The sequence below is a fragment of the Symphalangus syndactylus genome, chromosome 12 (genome assembly GCF_028878055.3).
Source record: "Symphalangus syndactylus isolate Jambi chromosome 12, NHGRI_mSymSyn1-v2.1_pri, whole genome shotgun sequence".
Lineage (NCBI taxonomy): Eukaryota > Metazoa > Chordata > Mammalia > Primates > Hylobatidae > Symphalangus > Symphalangus syndactylus.
In genome coordinates this window covers 135,081,652-135,102,130 of record NC_072441.2, presented here as the reverse complement: position 1 = coordinate 135,102,130, position 20,479 = coordinate 135,081,652, and the positions used below count along the sequence as shown (strand labels likewise).

General features: G+C 41.2%; 1 protein-coding gene across 1 annotated transcript in view; it reads left to right on the top strand.

Moving 5' to 3' along the window:
- CCDC30 (coiled-coil domain containing 30) overlaps positions 1-20,479 on the top strand; it is a 143,630-nt gene that overhangs the window by 84,471 nt on the left and 38,680 nt on the right. Inside the window, exon 9 of the mRNA XM_055255695.2 lies at positions 12,151-12,263. Within this exon, the coding sequence (XP_055111670.2) occupies positions 12,151-12,263 (113 nt within the window). The remainder of the gene's footprint in view (positions 1-12,150; positions 12,264-20,479) is intronic.

The window sequence follows — 20,479 nt, the reverse complement described above, 5'->3', positions numbered from 1 at the left end:
GACAGCCTTCATTGTAGAATGAATGAAGACCCTGGCACTGATTATATAACTAACCTTGGCAGCTATCTCAAGTCGTTGATGGTGGAGGTATTGGAATTATAGAAGAAAGCAAACACACAAAAAAAGGCGATTTTGTGACTTCTTTCTATTGGCCCTGGCAAACCAAGGTTATTCTGGATGGAAATAGCCTTGAAAAGGTGATATATATATATGAACGTATCTGATTTTTTTTTTCCCTGTATAATTCTTACTTTGTGCATTTGATATTTAGTTGTGTTTGTAATCACGGAAAAATAAAATAATATATTAAAAAAAAAGAAGAAAAAACACATCTTCAAACAACTATAAAAAAAAGTAAGTGGATGGAGAAGGATGTAACATGCTAACAGTAATCAAAAGAAAGTGAGAATAGCTAAATTAATTTCAGACAGCACATAATTCAGAGTAAGGGAAGTGCATTAGTCTGTTCTCATGCTGCTATAAAGACATACCTGCGACTGGGTAATCTATAAAGAAAAGAGGTTTAATTGATTCACCATTCTACATGGCTGGGGAGGCTTCAGGATACTTACAATTATGGCAGAAGGTAAAGGGGAAGCAAGGCACATCTTACATGGCTGGAGGAGGAAGAGAGAGTGAGGCAGGAGGTGCTAAACACTTTCAAACAACTGGATCTTGTGAGAACTCTATCACCAGACAGCACTAGGGGCATGGAGCTAAACCATTAGAAACCACCCCCATGATCCAATCACCTTCCACCAGGCCCCACCTTCAACACTCGGGATCACAATTCAACGTGAGATTTGGGTGGGGACACAGAGTCAAATCATATCAGGAACATAACTAGGATAAAGAGGAACATTATTTAATGATTAAAAAGGTCAATTCTCCAAGAAGACAAAACAGTCTTTAATATGTATGTGCCTAACAAAAGAATGTCAAAATATATGAGGCAAAAATTGATACAACTGCAAGGAGGAGTAGGTGAAATTCACTGTTATCATCACAGATTTTAATACCCCTCTATCAGCAATGGACAGATCCAGCAGGCAGAAAATCAGTGAGGACATAGTTGAACTCCACACCACCATAAACCAGCAGATATAGTGGACATCTATAGACTACTTCACCCAACAATAGCAGATTACACATTCTTCTCAAGCTCTCATGGAACGTTAATCAAGATAGACCACATTCTGGGCCATAAAACACACATTAACAAACATGAAAGAATAGAAATCATGCAATGTATGCTCTCAGACCCTGATATGGTTTGGCTCTGTGTCCCCACCCAAATCTCATGTTGACTTGTGATCCCAGGTGTTGGAAGAGGGGCCTTGTGGGAGGTGATTGGATCATCGGGGTAGTTTCTGATGGTTTAGCACCATCTCCCTAGTGCTGTCTCATGATAGAGTTCTCACAAGATCTGGTTGTTTGAAAGTGTATAACAGGCCGGGCGCGGTGGCTCAAGCCTGTAATCCCAGCACTTTGGGAGGCCGAGGCGGGCGGATCATGAGGTCAGGAGATCGAGACCATCCTGGCTAACACGGTGAAACCCCGTCTCTACTAAAAATACAAAAAATTAGCCGGGCGTGTTGGCGGGCGCCTGTAGTCCGAGCTACTCTGGAGGCTGAGGCGGGAGAATGGCGTGAACCCAGGAGGCGGAGCTTGCAGTGAGCCAACATCGTGCCACTGCACTCCAGCCTGGGGGCCTGGGGGGACAGAGCAAGACTCTGTCTCAAAAAAAAAAAAAAAAAAAAAAAAAAAAAGAAAGTGTATAACACTTCCCCCTGTGCTCTCTCTCTCTCTCCCCCACTCACCATGGTGAGACATGTCTTGCTTCCCCTTCACCTTCCGCTGTGATTGTAAGTTTCCTGAGGCCTCCCAGCCATAATTCCTGTATAGCTTGTGGAACTGCAAGTCAATTAAATCTCTTTTCTTCATAAATTACCCAGTCTCAGGTACTTCCTTATAGTTGTGTGAGAACGGACTAATACAGACCCTAATGGAATTAAACCAGAAATCAGTAACAGAAAGATAGCTGGAAAACTCCCAAATACTTGGAGATTAAACAACAGACTTGTAAACACAAAAGTCAAAGAAGAAATCGCCAGAGAAATTTCAAAATATTTTGAACTAAATGAAAGTGCAAATACAACTTATCAAAATATGTTGGAAAGTGGTTCTTTGAAGGACATTTATAGCGTTGAATGCATATATTAGAAGAGAAGAAAGACAGGAAGCAATGTGAGTGTCTGAAGGGAGAAAAACCCCTGAAGGCAGCTTGAAACAAAGAGAGGAGATTGGGACTAACAACCCCAGCCCACAAAATCATGCTGTTCATCTCAGCCAAAGGAGATGCAAAATCAGAGTGGCTGTTCTGCACCACCGTGCTGTATGAGGCACAGTCCATGAGTCTTCTGGGCATGAACCCCTAGCTAGCCTTCCCACATAGCCAGGGCATCCCATTTTGGGACACCCCCAACCACAATCCAGGATGAGCACTCCAAATGTTTTGGAGAACTGAGGCAAACCTTGGTTTAAGGCACCCATCTAGTCCTGAAAAGGAGGCAGTGACCTAGAGTAAAGGGGATTCCACAGATGAACTGCAAAGAACCTGTAAGCAGACACACCCTAGAAAGATAAAAAGAAGCCAGTCAGCAAAGACTGGAATAAGTAACTAATCCTTCAATGTGAAGACAAAGATGTAAGCCCAAAGGAACAACAGCAAACAGGAAACCATGACCTCCCCAAACAGACAAAGCAAGGAGACAGTGACCAGCCCTAACAAGATGGTGATGTGTGAGGTTTTGGATCAAGAATTCAAAATGGCAGTTTTAAGGAAATTCAGTGAATTCCAAGATAACACAGAAAAGAAATTCAGAAATTCATCAGATAAATTCAACAAATATATTGAAATTTTTAAAAATCAAACAGAAATCCTAGAACTGTGAGAAATGCGTTTGCTGAACTGAAAAATGGACTAAAGGCTCTTGACAGCAGAATGGATAAAGTAGAAGAATCAGTGAGCTCAAGACAGGGTATTTGAAAATATACAGAGGAGAAAAAGAAAAGATCTAAAATCAATTATCTAAGCTTTGGCCTTAGAAAATTACAAAAAGAAGAGCAAATTAAATCCAAAGTAAGCAGAGAAAAAAAGAAATAATAAAAATTGGAGGAGAAATCAATGAAATTATCTAACATGGTGATGTTTGTGTAAAAAAAATTTTTAAGAAATCAATGAAATTTAAATGGGAATTCAATAGAACAACAAAACTAAAAACTGGCTCTTTGAAAAGATTAATAAAATTGGTAGGCCTCTAGCCAGCCTGACAACAAAAAAAAAGAGGAAGAGAGGACATGAGTTACAAATTACAAATAACAGAAATGAAAGAGGGAACATTACTACAGATGCCATGAACATTACAGCAATCATCAATAAATATTATGAACAACTTTATGCCCACAAATGTGATAACCTAAATAAAATGGACCGATTCCTTGATATAGTCTGCCAAAATTCACACAAGAAGAAACAGACAATTGAATAGAACTATGTCTATTAAAGAAATTGAATCCATATACTAACCTTCTAAAACAGAAAGCACCAGGCCCAGATGGTTTCACTGGTGATTTCTACCAAACATTTAAGAAAAAATTATATCAATTCTCTATAGTCTCTTTAGGAGATGGAAGTGGAGGGAATACTCCCTAATTAATTCTATGAGGCTGGAATTCCCTTCATACCAAAACCCAAGACATTACAAGAAAAGTACAGACCAGTATCTCTCACATAGTTATAAAAATCCTCAACAAAATATTAGCAAACCAAATCCAACAATGTATACAAAGAATTATGCACCATGATCAAGTGATTTATCTCACGTATGCAAAACTGGTTCAACATTTGAAAATAAATTATGTAATTCATCACATCAACAAGCTAACAAGGAAAATCACATGATTCTATCTATTGATGCTATCTTAGTCTGTTTATGCTGCTATAACAAAATACCTGAGGGTGGGTAATTTATAAACAACAGAAATTTATTTCTTACAGTGCTAGAGGTTGGGAAGTCTAAGATCAGGATGCCAGCAGTATTGGTGTCTGATGATTTCTGCTGTCTGCTTCCAATGGCACTTTGTTGCTGCACCCTCTGGAGGGGAGGAACTCTGTGTCTTCACATAGTGGAAAGGATAAAAGGATAAGAGGGTGCTCCCTTCAACTAGGAGCCCTTTTATAAGGATGCTAATTCCATTCATGAGGACAGAGCCCTCATGACTTAATCACCTCCCAAAGGCCATATCTCTTAATATTGTTGCATTGGGAATTATGTTTCAATAGGAATTTTGGAGGGAACACCATCATTCAAACAGTGGCAAATGCACAAAAAGGATTTGACAAAATCCAACATCCATTCATTATAAATGCTATCAGTAAACTGGAAATACGGGAAACTTCCACATCATATGTCATCAGGGAAATGCAAATTAAAACAACAATGAGATACTACTACATACCTATTAGAATGAACCAAAATCCAGAGCACTGACAACACCAAATGCTGGCAAGCATATGAAGCAATATCTTTGCAATCTTTTTTTTTTTTTTTTGAGACGGAGTCTGGCTCTGTCGCCCAGGCTGGAGTGCAGTGGAGCAATCTCGGCTCACTGCAAGCTCCGCCTCCCGGGTTCACGCCATTCTCCTGCCTCAGCCTCTCCGAGTAGCTGGGACTACAGGCGCCCGCCACCACGCCCGGCTAATTTTTTTTGTATTTTTAGTAGAGATGGGGTTTCACCGTGTTAGCCACGATGGTCTCGATCTCCTGACCTCGTGATCCACCCGCCTCGGCCTCCCAAAGTGCTGGGATTACAGGCGTGAGCCACCGGGCCCGGCCTGCAATCATTTATTGCTGGTGGGAATGCAGAATGGCACTGTCACTTTGGAAGACAGTTTGCTGGTTTTCACAAAACTAAATGTACTCTTACCATATAATCCAGCAACCATGCTCCTTGGTATTTACCCAATGGAGTTGAAAAAGTTATGCCTACCCAAAACCCTGCATACAGATGTTTATAGCAGCTTTATTCATAACTGCCAAAACTTGGAAGCAAGAAAAATGTCTTGCTTTGGACACCACTAAAAACCTGTAGCCCTCACTTAATAAATGGGTTGAAGGGACACGCATAGTGGCTCACACCTGTAATTCTAGGACTTTAGGAGGCTGAGGTGGGAGGATTGCTTGAGGCCAGAAGTTCGAGATCAGCCTGAGCAACATAGTAAGACCCTGTCTCTCCAATTTTTTTTTTAATTAGCTGGGTGGTACATGCCTGTAGTCCTAGCTACTTGGGAGGCTGAGGTGGGAGGATCACTTGAGCCTAGGAATTTGAGGCTGCACTGAGCTGTGACTGCACCACTGCACTCCAGCATGGGCAACAGAGCAAGACCCAAGCTCTAAAAAATAATAATGCCAGCAAAGAGTGGTTTGTTAATTTTAGAAAGGCATTTGAGAGTGAGATTATGTCTCTTAAAAAATTAAATTAAATGAGTTGAAGGAACAAATGTGGTATATGTTGATTCCAGAATCTAAAGAGGCAACTCGAAGCACTTGGCCTTTTCTTCCATCAATAGCCCTCACTCCTCAGGTTGAAAGCCAGTATGGAGAGTCTGCTATCCCAGATTATCTATTCTGACTATACATTCAAGAATTAGGGAAATAACCACTGAGGAGATTCAGAAACATACATGTAGCCATTGAATCACTGTGGACGTGTCCTAAGATACACTGTGATTTTAAACTCCATTTTTCACTCATTTCCTTAAGGTCCACACCCTGAATTGTGAAATTCAATGGTGTTTTGGGTTCCAAGCTATTAGCGTTTACTCGGAATCAGTATACTGCCGTTCCCCAAAAGTCTATATAATTCCCTTTCTCCAATGCCCAGTCCCCTTGATAAGAGACTACAGGTCCTCTTTGGGGAATGTTTGGAAGAAGATCACATACTTGTGTCGGTATCACAGGGTTTTTCCTGAAGAAAACCTAGCATTCCCATCATTCAAAGGACTCTGGATCTGTGAGCTGACTCAGGCCTAGGGATTGAACAAGAAGAGGCCATTACTTTCCATTCTTGTCATTTAAATTGGGCCTTTGTTCACCAGACCTAAGGGGTTCTATTTATTTATTTACTTACTTCTTTGTTTGAAAATACATTTCAAGTAAGACTTTAATTGGCTGCCTGTATATTTTAGTCCTACAGTCATTGTCATCAATTAACTATGACAAGATAGCTATAGGTCAAACCCTTTGATTGTATCTCTGGCCCAATTTCCTACTAACATTAATAATACTTACTTTGTATCTGAAAGTTAAGCACTGCCACTTGACCTCTGACACTGTGTAGTACCTTCATCCCCATTAAAATCAGGGAGCCATTTCAATGTTGGCACCTCCACCATTATCCTCAATAGGTTAGCATTATATAGCATTTCAAGTAATTTGGTGCTTTTTCACCAGTGTTATTTGGTAAAGCCTTGGTGAGGGGAGTATCTTTTGGATTCCCATGGTTATGAAGAGTAACTATAAACCCACTCCAGATTTCCCATCTGCTTAAACCTTTGGATGCCTTTTTCTCCCTTATGCCAAAGAAGTTTGGCACCTTAATATCATTTAATATAAGTCACTTGTATGTCCAACTTTCAGTCAATCAAAAGAGCAAACGAAGTCATTATTTTTTTCTTAGACAGGGTCTCACTCTGTCGCCCAGGCTGGAGTGCAGTAGTGCCATCATGGCTCACTACAGCCTCAACTGCCTGGGCTTAAGTGATCCTCTCACCTCAGTCTCCCAAGTAGCTGGGACTATAGGCATGTGCAACCACACCTGGCTATTTTATTATTATTATTATTATTATTATTGCATGTAGAGACAGAGTTTCAATATGTTGTCCAGGCTGGTCTTGAACTCCTGGGCTCAAGTGATCCACCTGCCTCGGCCTCCCAAAATGCTGGGATTATAAGCATGAGCCACTGCACCTGGCCCAAAGTCACTCTTAGATGTTCAAATTAACACATTAAATCCTGAATGTCCAATAAGTGCATTCATATTAATAAATTCCGCCTATTTAACATTACAGTTGACTGTGAACAACATGGGTTTGAACTGTGTTGGTCCACTGGTATGCAGATTCTTTTGGAAAATTTTCTGGAGATTTGCCAGAATTTGAAAAAACTTGCAGATGAGCCACATAGCTTAGAAACATTGAAAAAGTTAGGCACGTTGTGAAAGCGTGTATGTAGATACTATCTATTTTATCTTTACTCCATAAAGTATACATAACTCTATTATAAAGTTAACATTTTTGAAAACACACACACAAACACTTACAGACCATACATAGCGTCATTTGCAGTTGAGAGAAAGGTAAACAAATGTAAAGATGCAGTATTAAATCATAACTGCATAAAATTAACTATAGTACACACTGTACTGCTGTAATAATTTCATAGCCACTGCCTTTTGGTATTGCAGTAAGTTTATTTATTTATTTATTTTGAAACAGATTCTCACTCTGTTGCCAAGCTGGAGTGCAGTGGTGCGCTCTCAGCTCACTGCAACCTCCGCCTCCCGGGTTCAAATGATTCTCCCATTTCAGACCCCCTAGTAGCTGTGATTACAGGTGTCTGCCACCACACCTGGCTAATGTTTGTATTTTTAGTAGAGGTGAGGTTTACCATGTTGGCCAGGCCAGTCTCGAACTCCTGACCTCAAGTGATCCACCTGCCTCGGCCTGCAGTGAGTTCACATGTTGCAAGTATCCTCTTAAAATGCCATGTGACACCAATCTTCTTTGCATGAGCAGGTTCCTCTCGCCAGTAAATTTTGTGTTGAATTAAAAAGAAATCTCTCGTGGGTCTCAAGTATTTTTCACTGTGTTTAGTGCAATACCATAAACCTTAAATTACAGCATGGGACTCATACAAAGTAGCCACTAGTGATGTCGGAAATGCTGCCAAGAAACAAAGAAAAATTATGACATTACAATAAAAAGCTGAATTGTCTCATAGGTACTATAGATGAGGTCTGCAACTGTGGTTGCTCAACATTTCAAGATAAATGAATCCAACATGAGGACCGTTATAAAAAAAGAAAAGCAAATTCATGAAGCTGTTGCTGCAGCTGTGCTAGCAGGCATAAAAACCATGCACTTTTTGTGAAATACCTTTTTATCCATATTGAAAATGCAGCTTTTATGTTGGTGCAGGATTACTATAAGAAAGGCATATCTATAGATTCTGACTCAAGAAAAAGAGAAGTCATTATATGACAATTTAAACCAAAAGGAAAGTGAAGAATTTAAAGTGAGAGAATTTAAAGCTAGCAAAGTAGCAGCTACTAGGGAAGCTGAGGTGGAAGGATCTCTTGAGACCAGGAGTTTGAGGCTATAGTGAGTTATGATTGCACCTTTGTACTCTGGCCTGGGCAACAGAGAAAGACCCAATCTCTAAAAAATAATAATGCCAGCAAAAGATGGTTTATTAATTTTAGGAAGAGGTTTAGCTTTACAAATATCAAGAAAATAGGGGATGCAGTTTCTGCTGACTGAGAGACAGCAGGTGAGTTCCCAGATGCCATTAAGAAGATAATTGTGACCAGGCACAGTGGCTCACTCCTGTAATCCCAACATTTTGGAAGGCTGAGGCAGGAGAATCACTTGAGGCCAGGAGTTCGAGATCAGCCTGGGCAACATAGCAAGAACTTGTCTCTATAAAAAAAAAAAAAAGAAAGGAAGGAAGAAAGTCATTGAGGAAATGGGATATCTGCTGAACAGTTTTTGAATGCAGGTGAAAGTGCCCTATTCTGGGGGAAAAAAAAGTCACAAAGGACATCTATTAGTAAGGAAAATCAGTGAGCACGGATTTAAGGCAGAAAGGGATAGGCTGACTCAATGGTTTTGTGCAGATGCAGTCAAGTTTATTGTCAGAACTGCCCTTATCTATGAAGCTTCTAGTCCCCAAGCCTTGAAGGGACAAGGTAAACACCAGCTGTCAGTCATTTGGTTGTATAAAAAGAAGGTCTGCACAACAAGAACCCTTTGTCTAGATTGATTCCATCTATGCTTTCTGCCTGAAGTCAAGAAGTACCTTAGTAACAAGGGACTGCCTTTTAAGGTTCTTTTGGTGTTGGACAAATGCTCCTGGCCACCCAGAACCACATGAGTTCAACACCAAAGATGTTGAAGTGGTCTCCTTGCCCCCAAACACCAAGTCTGTAATTCAGCCTCTAGACCAGGGGTCGTAAGGCCCTTTAAGGCTCATTACCATGTCTGTAATTCAGCCCCAAACACCATGTCTGTAATTCAGCCTCTAGACCAGGGGTTGTAAGGCCCTTTAAGGCTCATCACACACGGTTCTCTATGGAAAGGACTGTCAACTATGGAAGAGAACCTGATAGAGAAGTCTGGAAGGATTGCACTATTGAAGATGCCATCGTTGTTTTTGTTTGTTTTATTTTTGTCATTTTTAGTTTATTTGTGTGGCAAGTGACAGGCATGGAGATGCCGTCATTGTTATAGAAAAAGCTGTGAAAGCCATCAAGTCTGGCTGGGCACGCTGGCTCACGCCTGTGATCCCAGCACTTTGGGAGGCCGAGGCGGGCAGATCACGAGGTCAGGAGATCAAGACCATCCTCGCTAACATGGTGAAACCCGTCTCTAGTAAAAATACAAAAAAAAAATTAGCCGGGCCTGGCAGTGGGCGCCTGGGTAGTCCCAGCTACTACTGGGGAGGCTGAGGCGTGAGAATGGCGTGAACCCGGGAGGCAGAGCTTGCCGTGAGCCGAGATCGCGCCACTGCCCTCCAGCCTGGGCGACAGAGCGCAACTCCGTCTCTCCATCTCAAAAAAAAAAAAAAAAAAGATATGAGTCTTGGAGAAATTCAAGAGCAAACAGACACCACACCCAGAGGAGGAATTACATAAGACAACTTGATGGAGATTAGCACTTTCAAACCAGTGCCACATGATGAGGAAGAAAGCAGGAAAAGCAGTACTAGAAAACAGATTGACCTCAGACAATCTGGCAGAAGGTTCCAAATATTCAAGACTGCTTTTGACATATTTTACAGTATGGACATTTCTATATGATACAGGCACTGAAACTAACACAAACAATGAAAGAAGGATTGGTACCATATGGAAATATTTTTAGGGAAATGAAAAAGCAAAAAAGTCAAATTACAGTGTATTTCTGTAAAGTTATACTGAGTGTACCTGCCTTTCCTGCCTTCCCTTCCACCTTCTCCACCTCTTCCAGCTCTGCCACCCCTGAGATAACAAGACCAATTCCTCCTCTTCTCCTCCTCCTCATCCTACTCAACATGAAGACAATGAGGATGAAAAACTTTGTGATGATCCACTTCTACTTAATGAATAGTAAATATATTTTCTCTACCTTATGGTTTTCTTAATAAAATTTTATTTTCTCTAGCTTACTTTATTGCAAGAGTATAATACATGATACACATACAAAATATGTGTTAACTGCTTATGTTGTTGATAAGGCCTCTAGTTAACAGTAGGCTATTAGTAATTTGGTGGGGAGTCAAAAAAATCATAATGCAGATTTTCAACTGTGTGGGGGGTCAGTGTCCCTAACTGTCATGTTGTTCAGGGGTTAGGGGCACTGATTACTGTAACTCCCTACAAATACATTCCTGCATATAGTCCTAGAGTTTCTGCCAATTTAAGTTGGCAAAATCTTGCCATTCTTTCAATATGGCAGTCCCAAAGTCAGTCCCTACACTGGACCCCAACTCACCGTGGTGTGCTGTGATCCAACTGTAGTTACAGGATTGGAGACAATGAGAAGTGGTGGTGGTATAGAGGTGGGCCTCGAGGACAATAGGCATCCTCTTACAAGGTAAGTGCCTTGGGTGAAATCAATACAGAATCTTCAAACTTAATCTCCTTAGACAGGAGAGGAGGGACTGCTCGTGATGGCAAGAGAGGCACTGTAATTCTCAGGCTTCCATGCATTCCCAAAGCCTGTTTCTCACATACGAGACCTGGCAAGGCTGTGAAATCAATTGGTGCTGTAATTCTGCAGTCCACTTGATATTTGGGATTTGGTTTTTGGATATATTGGTCTTCTGACTACGAGAGAGAAATTATTTTAGGACACTCATAGAAGGTCTGTGGTTCTCAGACAATGCCTTGTTCCAGTAATTAAATCCCCAAGTTGGACATTTTCTTCTAAGCTCAGTAACATGATCAGATGTGGCTAGCCCACCTCACAATCCTTGTAGTCCTCAATCCCATTATCACATTTTTTATACCACTCATGTGGTCTTCCAAAGTACTTCATTACCAGCAACTATAAGTGATAATCAATTCTTTTGCCGTAGATTGCTAGAACTAGTGACAAGACTATATCACCTTCAAAGCTAGCCAAGTCAGATAACCAATCCCAAATTCCTAAGTTTGAGTTTCTCATCACTGCAGTCACTTCTAGAACCAAATACTTTATCAGAGTTAATTAATTGAAGAGAACAGCTTTCACTTTATATACTTTAAGCTGGGAGATTTTTTGTTTTTCTGTTTTGTTTTGTTTTGAGACAGAGTCTGGCTCTGTCACCCAGGCTGGAGTGTGGTGGCATGATCTCAGCTCACTGCAACCTCTGCCTCCTAGGCTCAAGCCATCCTCCTACTTCAGCCTCCCAAGTAGCTGGGACTATAGGCACACACCACCACACCTGGCAAATTTTTATATTTTTTTGTAGATATGGGGTTTTACCATATTGCCCAGCCTGGTCTCAAACTCCTGAGCTCAAGTGATATGCCTGCCTCAGCCTCCCAAAGTCCTGGGATTATGGGTGTGAGCCACCACGCCTGGCCTTGGAAGATTTTTAATAAAGGGAATTAAATGCTTACAAAATTATTGGGAAGGCTGGGGAAGCAAAAGGCAAGGGGAAATAGTTGCTGACTTTCAGAAAATCTGGAAGTACAGGAATCCCGTGAAGCTACTATGATCTCAGAAGCAGGAGTGACTCTTAAGTATTTTTTTTTTTTTTTTTTTTTTACCAGAAAGACTTTGCATTTCTTCAACATCATACCTTTGTCAGGTCAGAGTTCTCATTATTTTTCAATGTTTTTCAGCATGTCAAAAGCAACCAGGAATTGTCAGAGAAGCTATCTAAGCTACAGCAAGAGAAGGAAGCTCTACGTGAAGAATATTTGCGATTATTGAAGCTGCTTAATGTCCATGTGAGGTAAACAAAGACAAGTTCTCTTTGGAAGAAAACTATGTAGAGTAGTTATTTGTTGCTGAGCAGGCTCTAGGGCTAGATAGTGCGCTGCTCACTGAAGCAACCTTTCAAGAGGGCCATCATAAAATTCCTATGTTTCCAAAAGTGCTATCCACAGGGCTTTTCCTAGGGAGATATGGGGCCTATTTCTTCTCAAGAGAGGGAGGGAGAAGGGAATTACCACTCATTGAGCTTTGACGGTATTGAACTTGTTTTTCCCCAAATACACCCTTCTCACTTGCCTTCACACTTTTTTTCACCTCACATACTTTCCTCAGCCTGAACCACCCTCTCCTCATTTAAAGAGCTTTTTTATTTTTTATTTTAGAGAATTTACGCAGAATATTACTAATATGTATATTATATAGATGTTATATATAATGATATATCTATTACATATATGATACTTATATACTCTCTCTTTCTATACATACATACATACATATATACATATATGTATATCAGGCAAATACCATTGTCCAAAGGTAAAATGACATTTGGTTTTAGGCAGTTAATTTTTTTTTCATTTTACATATAATGAAACAACATTGCAAAAAAAAAAAAGATTCTTTTTTCAGGTAGGATCTCACTCTGTCACCCAGGCTGGAGTGGAGTGGCACGATCACAACTCACTGCAGCCTCGACCTCCTGGGCTCAAGTGATCCTCCCACCTCAGTCTCCTGAGTAGATGGGACTGCAGTCATGTGCAGGCTCACCCGGCTCACTTTTTAATTTTTTTATAGAGACGGGGGTCTCACTATGTTGGCCAGGCTGGTCTCAAATTCCTAGCCTCAAGTGATCCTCCTTCTGTGGCCTCCCAAAATGCTAGGATTATAGGCAGGCATAAGCCACTGTGCCCAGTGCAGTTTTATTTTTTGTAATTATTTATGGCACACCTCTCAGTGTAAAATTTTTGAATGAAAAAAAACTTATACAGACATTCTCCCAAGTTCACTCCTAGTGTCTTGTCAATAAACATAATTTTATGGTTTTATTATAGCTTTCATAAAAGTTTTATACTGTTTTTCTCTTAATATCATACGATAAGCATTGTGCCTTGTTGCTATAGTCTTCAAATTTGCTATTTCCATAAACTTTAATATTTCATGACGTTGATATGCCCTTGCACTAACAGCAGCAGTTAAACAGGGTACAACTGCTAACAGACTAACAGAACCTACAATTACAGTGCTAACAAATGTATACCTTATTTCAGGAATAGGGTATCCTATAGAAACAGCATTAGAGGAAGAATATGCATTAGAGCCTGTGTGTGTTTCACAGCAAAGGGGCCAGAGAAGTCAGGCAGCAGCTGCAATGTTGTTCACTCTGTAAGGGTCATGGCTGGATGCACTTCCTCTCTCAGATCAGGAACTACTCATGTGCTCATTGACCATCTCACAACCAGGGAGCCCAAAACCGAGTTTCAGCTGAGATTTTATTAAATACTTTTTATATTCTGTTGTTCACATAAGCATATTCCTGCCATGTAACCTGCTTCAAGAGCAGAGACTTCTTGGGGGTCTCAATGAGACCAGGTGCAAATCATCATTATCACTGTTATCAATAAACAATGCTGATAAACCGGTACAAACTGCCATGAAACTACTTGGACCTGAGGTTATGAAGCCACACTATTTTAATCGTTATATTTCCCTCTGTCATATGCTTGACCAACAGTCAGTGCCAAACAGGCACTTTAGCAAAACAGTTTAGGTTAATCCTAGACCTGCTGGAATTAACTCTCACAACATAATCCTAATTTGGTCAAGAATTACTCACTGGTCTGATGGTTGAATATTTTTATTCAAAACAGTGCTGAAAAAAATCATTTTGGTATTATATTTTTCATTTTTTAATTTATTTTTATAGAACTATAGGTCTTAAAATGTATTGGCAAACATTCCAAAGTATCCTACTATTACCGGAAAGAGGTCCTGAACCCAGACCCCGACAGAGGGTTCTTGGAAATCATTCAAGAAAGAATTCAGGGTGAATCTAAAAAGTAAAAGCAAACTTACTAAGGGAGTAAAGAAATAAAAGAATGTCTACTCCATAGACAGAGGCTGCCCCGAGGGCTGCTGGTTGTCTATTTTTATGGTTATTTATTGATTGTAAATATGGGGTGGATTATTCACGTGCTTTCTTTTATTTTATTTTATTTTTTGAGGCGGAAACTTGCTCTGTTGCCCAGGCTGGAGTGCAGTGGCACAATCTCGGCTCACTGCAAGCTCCGCCTCCCGGGTTCACGCCATTCTCCTGCCTCAGCCTCCAGAGTAGCTGAGACCACAGGCACCCGCCACCACGCCCAGCTAATTTTTTGTATTTTTAGTAGAGACGGGGTTTCACCGTGTTAGCCAGGATGGTCTCGATCTCCTAACCTTGTGATCCACCCACCTCGGCCTCCCAAAGTGCCGGGATTACAGGCGTGAGCCACCGCACCCGGCCTATTCATGTGCTTTCTGGGAAGGGGGCAAGAATTTCCCAGAACTGAGGGTTCCTCTTTTTTTTTAGTCTATATAGGGTAATTTCCAGATGTTGCCATGGCATTAGTAAACTGTCATGGTGCTGATGGAAGTGTCTTTTATCATGCTAATACATTATAATTAGCATATAATGAGGAGTGAGGATGACCAGAGGTCACTTTCATTGCCATATCGGTTTTGGCAGGTTTTGGCTGGCTTCTTTACTGTATCCTGTTTTATCACTGGGATCTTTGTGACCTGTATCTTGTGCCAACTTCCTATCTCATCCTGTGATTAAGAATGCCTAACTAATGGGAATGCAGCCCAGCAGGTCTCATTCTCATTTTACCCAGCCCTTATTCAACACGGAGTTGCTCTGGTTCAAATGCCTCTGACACTACGAAATTTTTCTGCCCTCATTGTATAAGAGCAGCAATTTTACCACATCCTCATTAGCCTTGAGTACTACTGTTGATGGGGGAGAGAGGTTCTGATGAAGTTTTCCCCAATATTCTTTTTTTTTTTTGAGATGGAGTCTTGCTCTGTCGCCCAGGATGGAGTGCAGTGGCCCGATCTCAGCTCACTGCAAGCTCCACCTCCCGGGTTCATGCCATTCTCCTGCCTCAGCCTCCCGAGTAGCTGGGACTACAGGTGCCCACCATTACGCCCGGCTAATTTTTTGTATTTTTAGTACAGACAGAGTTTCACCGTGTTAGCAAGGATGTTCTCGATCTCCTGACCTCATGATCCACCTGCCTCGGCCTCCCAAAGTGCTGGGATTACAGGCGTGAGCCACTGCACCTGGCCAATATTCTTCAGTTGAGATATAATTTGCATATAAAAATGCAAAGATTTTTAAACGTACAATTCGATAAGTTTTGACAAATGTTTGTGCCCATATTACCACCACCCCAATGAAGATACAGAACAGGGCCAGGCGCAGTGGCTTATCTTATGCCTGTAATACCAGCACTTTGGGAGGCCGAGGCGGGCAAATTGCATGAGCTCAGGAGTTCAAGACCAGGCCAGTCAACATGGTGAAACCCTGACTCTACCAAAAATACAAAAATTAGCTAGGCATGGTGGTGCACATCTGTGGCCCCAGCTACTCAGGAGGCTGAGGCAGGGGGACTGCTTGAGCCCAGGAGGCAGATATTGCAGTGAGCCAAGATCATGCCACTGCACCCTAGCCTGAATGACAGAGTAAGACTCCATCTCAAAAAAAAAAAAAAAGATACAGAATATTTCCACTGTCCCTTAAAGTCCTCTCTGGCCTGTTTGCAGTTGATCTGCACCTACCACTTCTCCCACCTCCCTCCAAGTAGCCACTGTTCTGATTTCTGCCTGTCCTAGAATTTCTTCTAAATGGAATTATACTACATGTAATTGTAACCATAATAGGTTTGTTGCCCAATGCACACAGCAAGTCAATACACCAAGCCATTGGGTTGCAGCAGAGAAAGAGGTTTAATCGTAGAGTCATCAAATGAGGAGATGGGAGGAAACCTCAAATCCATCTCCTTGAGGAACTTAGGTTTAGGGTTTTTAAGGGTTTTGGATTGGGCCAAAATGTGAAGATAGTTGATAGGTCAAAGAGTCCAGGGTGAAGTCATAGGACAGGGAGATGAAGTAGCTATATTCTCATGCTGATGCTGTTCCTCTCTGGGGGTCTTCAAACTGGTTGCTGGAATTTGTGTCTGAAAAACATCTTAAGCAACTCCTTTTGTTTGTTTGTTTGTTTGTTTGTTTTTTGAGACAGGATCTCACTCTCTTGCCCAGACTCTGGAGTGCAGTGGCCTGATCTTGGCTCACCACAACCTCCACCTTCCAGGCTCAAGCAATTCTCCTGCCTCAGCCTCCCAAGTAGCTGGGATTACAGGCATGTGCCACTACTGCCTGGCTAATTTTTATATTTTTAATAGAGATGGGGTTTCACCATGTTGGCTAGGCTGGTCTTGAGCTCCTGACCTCAAATGATCCACCTGCATCAGCCTCCTGTAATCCCTGCTGGGATTACAGGTGTGAGCCACCATGCCCAGCCAAGCAATTCTTAAAAAAAAACCAATGATTCTAATGTTAGAGGTCCTGTCTGTAGGAACAATGGAGATGCAAATGATAGTATCTAATGCTGTGTGACTTTTAGCAACAAAGAAGTGGACCAAAGTGAAGCCTGATTAATGCTTTATTATAATTATATTGCTGTCCAGAACCCAGCACATACTTCCTGTCAATCTTGTTGGGGCAGCTTCATACTCTTTTGTGTCTGACTTCTTCTGTTCAACATATTCTATTATTTTTAAGTGCACTTATAGACAGAAATTACTTACTTGTCATTTTATTTTGAACTTCTTTTTTTTTTTTTTTTGAGATGGAGTCTCGCTCTGTCACCCAGGCTGGAGTGCAGTGGCACGATCTCTGCTCACTGCAACCTCCACCTCCTGGGTTCAAGCAATTCTCCTGCCTCAGCCTCCTGAGTAGCTGGGACTACAGGCACATGCCACCACACCCGGCTAGTTTTTATATTTTTAGTAGAGACAGGGTTTCGCCATATTGGCCAAGCTGGTCTCAAACTCCTGACCTCAGACGATCCACTCGCCTTGGCCTCCCAAAGTGCTGGGATTACAGGCGTGAGCCACTGCGCCCGGCCTATTTTGAATTTCTTTGATGGCTAGTGAGGCTGAATGTTTTTCCACATTATTTGTACACAGCCTTTTAGGGTGGTGGATTCTGACCCCGCTGCACACGCCTGGGCTCCAACATAGATGAATAAAATAAAAACCTGTGAGCATAGGGTCTGTGGATCAGTACTTTTCTAAAAACATCCTTGTGTGATTCTAATGTGCATCGGAGGTTGAAAACTATAGGAAAGAAAATGGAAGGAATTATTAAAACTCTACCTTTATTTTTGTTTTCATTTCCCTGATCCCAGTCCTGACTTTCGCAGGCAATGGTTATTTTTTATGTTTTCTCTACCACTTTTCCAGGGGAACAATTCCCTTGCTTTTTTCAAATCAAAGTATAGACAACCTGGTTTTACTTAAACACAAGCTAAAAGTTGTTCCTAAATTTTAGAACATAAATATTGTGTCACCTCATAACATCAATAGTTAACAAAGCCAAAAATAAGCATGGAAAATCTACACGTTCTTCAGGCAAGGTAGCCAACAGGACTTCAGACCGAACCAATAGTGGCGACAAATAGCCAGCAATGACAAGGGAATCTGTAAGTTCTCACCAGCTGTATTGCATCAACATGCTTTCCAAACCATGTGTAACACTACAGAGAGTATCCTAAATATCAAATAATAGGAGACTAATTAGGTAAAGTATAATACAGTCACTTAATAGGACATAATACAGCTGTAAAGGATGATGGCTGTGAATATTAGATAATAATGCAGGAAAATGCTTATAATGTAATACGTGAAAAGAGTATATGATAAACATTTTGATGTAGACAATGTTTAGACAAAAGATGCTTATAAAAGGAATTAGAAGGAAATACAATATCATAGTACTGGTCATATTGGGAGTTGGGGATTTTCCCAAACTTTCTGTAATTAATTCTTTTAAATAATAAATTGGCCTGGCATGGTGGCTCACACCTGTAATCCTAGCACTTTCAGAGGCCAAGGCAGGAGGATCACTTGAACCCAGGAGTTCAAGACTAGCCTAGGGAACAAAGTGAGATCTCGACTCTACCAAAAAAAAAAAAAGTTTTTTAAGGAATAAATTTATTTTTTTAATTACCCAAATGGCAGAATAAGAGAGCAGCTGTCTGGCATGAGAAGTTAGAGACTTGGGTTTTAATATTCCAGTACAGTATAGGTGAAAGAAATTCCAGAAGTGTAACACCCAATGGGTGCTACTTGTCCACTGCCTAGACAGAGCTGATTTATCAAGACAGGGGAATTGCAAGACAGAAAGAGATTAATTCATGCAGAGTCAGCTGTATGGGAGACGAGAGTTTTATTACTCAAATCAGTCTCCCCGAAAATTTGATGTTTGGGGTTTTTAAGGAAAATTTGGTGGGTAGGGGGTTAGAAAGTGGGGAGTGTTGATTGATCAGGTCGAAGATTAAATCACAGAAAGTTGAAGCTGTCCTCTTGCACTGAGTCAGTTCCTGGGTGGGGGCTACAAGACCACATGAGCCAGTTTATCCATCTAGGTGTCATCAGCTGGTGCACCTCAACACAGGGTCTGCAAAATATCTCAAGCACTGATCTCAGGTTTACAACAGTGACTCCTAAACCATAATTTCTAATCTTGTGGCTCATTTGTTAGTCCTGCAAAGGCAGTCTAGTCCCCAGGCAAGAAGGGGGTTTGTTTTGGGAAAGGGCTGTTATCAAGTTTGTTTTGAAGTTAAACTATAAACTAAGTTTCTCCCAAAGTTAGCTGGGCCTACACCTAGGAATGAACACGAACAGCTTGGAGGTTAGAAGCAAGATGGAGGTAGTTAGGTCAGATCTCTTTCACTATCGTAATTTCTTCAGTTATAATTTTTATAAAAACAGTTTCAGAAGTACATGTTGTATTATAAATGATGTCAAAACATCAGAGCAACTGTGAACAGCTGGGAAACCCAGAGGATGACAGGTACACTGCTGGATCTTACATCTCTGAAGCTATAGACTGGAGGATGTTGAAAACAAGTGATATTTTTTTTTTTTTGAGATGGAGTTTTGCTCTTGTTGCCCAGGCTGGAGTGCAGTGGTGCCATCTCAGCTCACCACAACCTCTGCCTCCCAGGTTCAAGCAATTCTTCTGCTTCAACCTCCTGAGCAGCTGGGATTACAGGCATGCATCACCACGCCCAGCTAATTTTGTATTTTTAGTAGAGACGGGGTTTCTCCATGTTGGTCAGGCTGGTCTGGAACTCCCGACCTCAGGTGATCCACCCGCTTCGGCCTCCCAAAGTGCTGGGATTACAAGCATGAGCCATCACGCCCGGCCGAAAACCAGTGATATCTTTTACCAAACATTCCTAGCAGAAAGGAGAATGAGAACAGTTATGAAGTGTACCTTTTTGTAAAGAATACCTCCTTGTAAAGAATCTAAGTCACAGCTGTGGTAATTGTGAACACAGTCTGCAAAAGTACGTGCCTCATATTATGTAGTGGGTGCTGATGGTGGCTCAATGGATCAAAAGCCTAGGCTCCCTCTATCTTGCTATTGCTTCAACATCTTTAACATGTTGCCTTTATCCACATAGTTCAAAATAATTCACTACCATATCTACATTTCAGCCAGTAAGAAAGAAAGAGGGGAAGGCAAGGGTATTCCATTTTCCTTTAAGGCACACTACTCCCATTCGCATTCTGTTGGCCAGAACTTACTTACATGGCCTCATCTAACTGCAATAACTCATCCTATGCTGAGTAATATTCTGTTGGCCAGAACTTACTTACATGGCCTCATATAACTGCAAGGAAAGCCAGAAAATGTAGTTCCTATGCTGAGTAAACCAGTGCCCAGCAAAAAAACAAACAAACAAAAAAAAAAAACGGGGTATATCGTGTAGAAGAAGGAGAAGTTGGATTGGGTACAACCCCAGCAGTCAGTCACTCCGGCATGCACTTTCGAGCAAGCTATATCTAGCTTTGTATACATGCCTCTGGCCTACAGGAAGCCAAACTGCTCAGTTTGGTATCTAGCTAAATTAATCTCTTCAGGGAAAAACATGCAAAATGATTCTTTTATGTACACTTAGCAAAT